The following is a 1419-nucleotide window of genomic DNA, read 5'->3' as shown; positions in this document are numbered from 1 at the left end:
TATAAATTTAAAATGGTTGCTTTACAAAATTGCTAAGTTTTTAAACTTTTAAAAAAGTAAACGAAAAAATAGTATCTTTGCCATATAAATATGCAATTCTCATGACAATGATAATGTCATGGTAAGGATAATACGCCCATATTACCCCTATGGTTATGCCAATGAAATTTTCGTTATATATACATTATAACATGATCATTACTTTAAAACAATTTGCGGAAAAGAGTCTATCCTTCGATAAAGTCATTTTTAGACCTGAAATTTTGTTGATTTAACTAAATTAAATAATTAAGAGTAGTAAATAATGAAGTCCTCTTAATTTTTATTGAAAATGCAATCATACTTAATTAAAAGTAAGGAAGACCGAGACAGAAGGTTTTACGAATCTTTATTATTTTATTATTATTCCATAAAATTGAATATAATCAAAAGGGTAGGGACGGGTTTAATTCCCCTTTGTGGAATAGATGGTATGAACCGGATTTAAAACTACCGTTCAGCATTACCTCAAAACGGCAGGTTAAGAGATTTAAGGAATTCAAACTTTATAACACAAAATGTTTTCTTGTAATCAAATTACGTTTAAAATAATAAAGTGGGATTTGTGTTTTAAAATCTTTTCATAAATAATCTGTACCAATGTTAATTATTGTAATAGGGTAATTATGGTAAACAATTTTTGTAAAATGGTTTTGTCAAAAATAATATAAATACCTTCATTTGTGAATACGCTTAAATAATTTTTAAGAAAAATATATTCCATAAAGAAAGAAATAGATTTTTATTTATTCATTAATCTATAGAGCACATTTTTTTTCTTCTCCATCATAATGTACAACACTGACTAAATAATTTTATTAGAATGATTTGGGAAATCTATAATTGGCTATTCTGAAACTTTATAAATGTTGACTATTGGTTAGACTGTTATTTTATGTAATTATTACAAATTTAAAAGTTAAAAACATACATTTAAGATTCATATCTATAGAATCTATCATTAAATTAACTTCAAGGACATAACCTATTCAAGAAATTTTAATATTTACAAAACAAGCATTGTTATATATTGTTTTGATATTATTCATAAAATATGAATTGCATTATACAAGAAAACACATATTCATGCAGTGCTAGATTTTCAACTTTCAAGAGGGTTCTAAAAAATAAATTTATAATTTTAGTACATTTAAATATATTAGAGTATTACATAAGACTATGAAAATAATTTGTAGGATTTTTAAATATTACTCAATATAAAAATTTCAGTCCAAGGGATGGACCCTTCCTCGTAAATCTATTCAACCGGGCTAAAAAATGTTCAGAAGAAACAAAAAATTTGATTTGTTCGAAACATGTAGAACCTATAAAAGGGTGATAATACTAATAATTTTTTTTAAGTAATTTTAAGTAGAAATT

General features: G+C 24.3%; 1 protein-coding gene across 2 annotated transcripts in view; it reads right to left on the bottom strand.

Moving 5' to 3' along the window:
* LOC126906265 (aldehyde dehydrogenase, dimeric NADP-preferring) overlaps positions 1 to 810 on the bottom strand; it is a 25047-nt gene extending 24237 nt beyond the window's left edge. Inside the window, exon 1 of one of the 2 annotated variants that reach the window (XM_050686701.1) lies at positions 715 to 810. Coding sequence is in view for 1 of the 2 variants with exons in the window: in XM_050686700.1 (XP_050542657.1) it covers positions 715 to 720 (6 nt within the window). In the remaining variant the exon portion in view is untranslated. The remainder of the gene's footprint in view (positions 1 to 714) is intronic. The other variant, XM_050686700.1, reaches the window with a different exon arrangement.
* Positions 811 to 1419: the final 609 nt, after the last annotated feature.

The sequence above is a fragment of the Daktulosphaira vitifoliae genome, unplaced genomic scaffold (genome assembly GCF_025091365.1).
Source record: "Daktulosphaira vitifoliae isolate Bord-2020 unplaced genomic scaffold, ASM2509136v1 Scaffold_4, whole genome shotgun sequence".
Classification (NCBI taxonomy): Eukaryota; Metazoa; Arthropoda; class Insecta; order Hemiptera; family Phylloxeridae; genus Daktulosphaira; species Daktulosphaira vitifoliae.
Note: the sequence above shows the minus strand (reverse complement) of the source record. Positions and strands in the feature narration are given on the sequence as shown.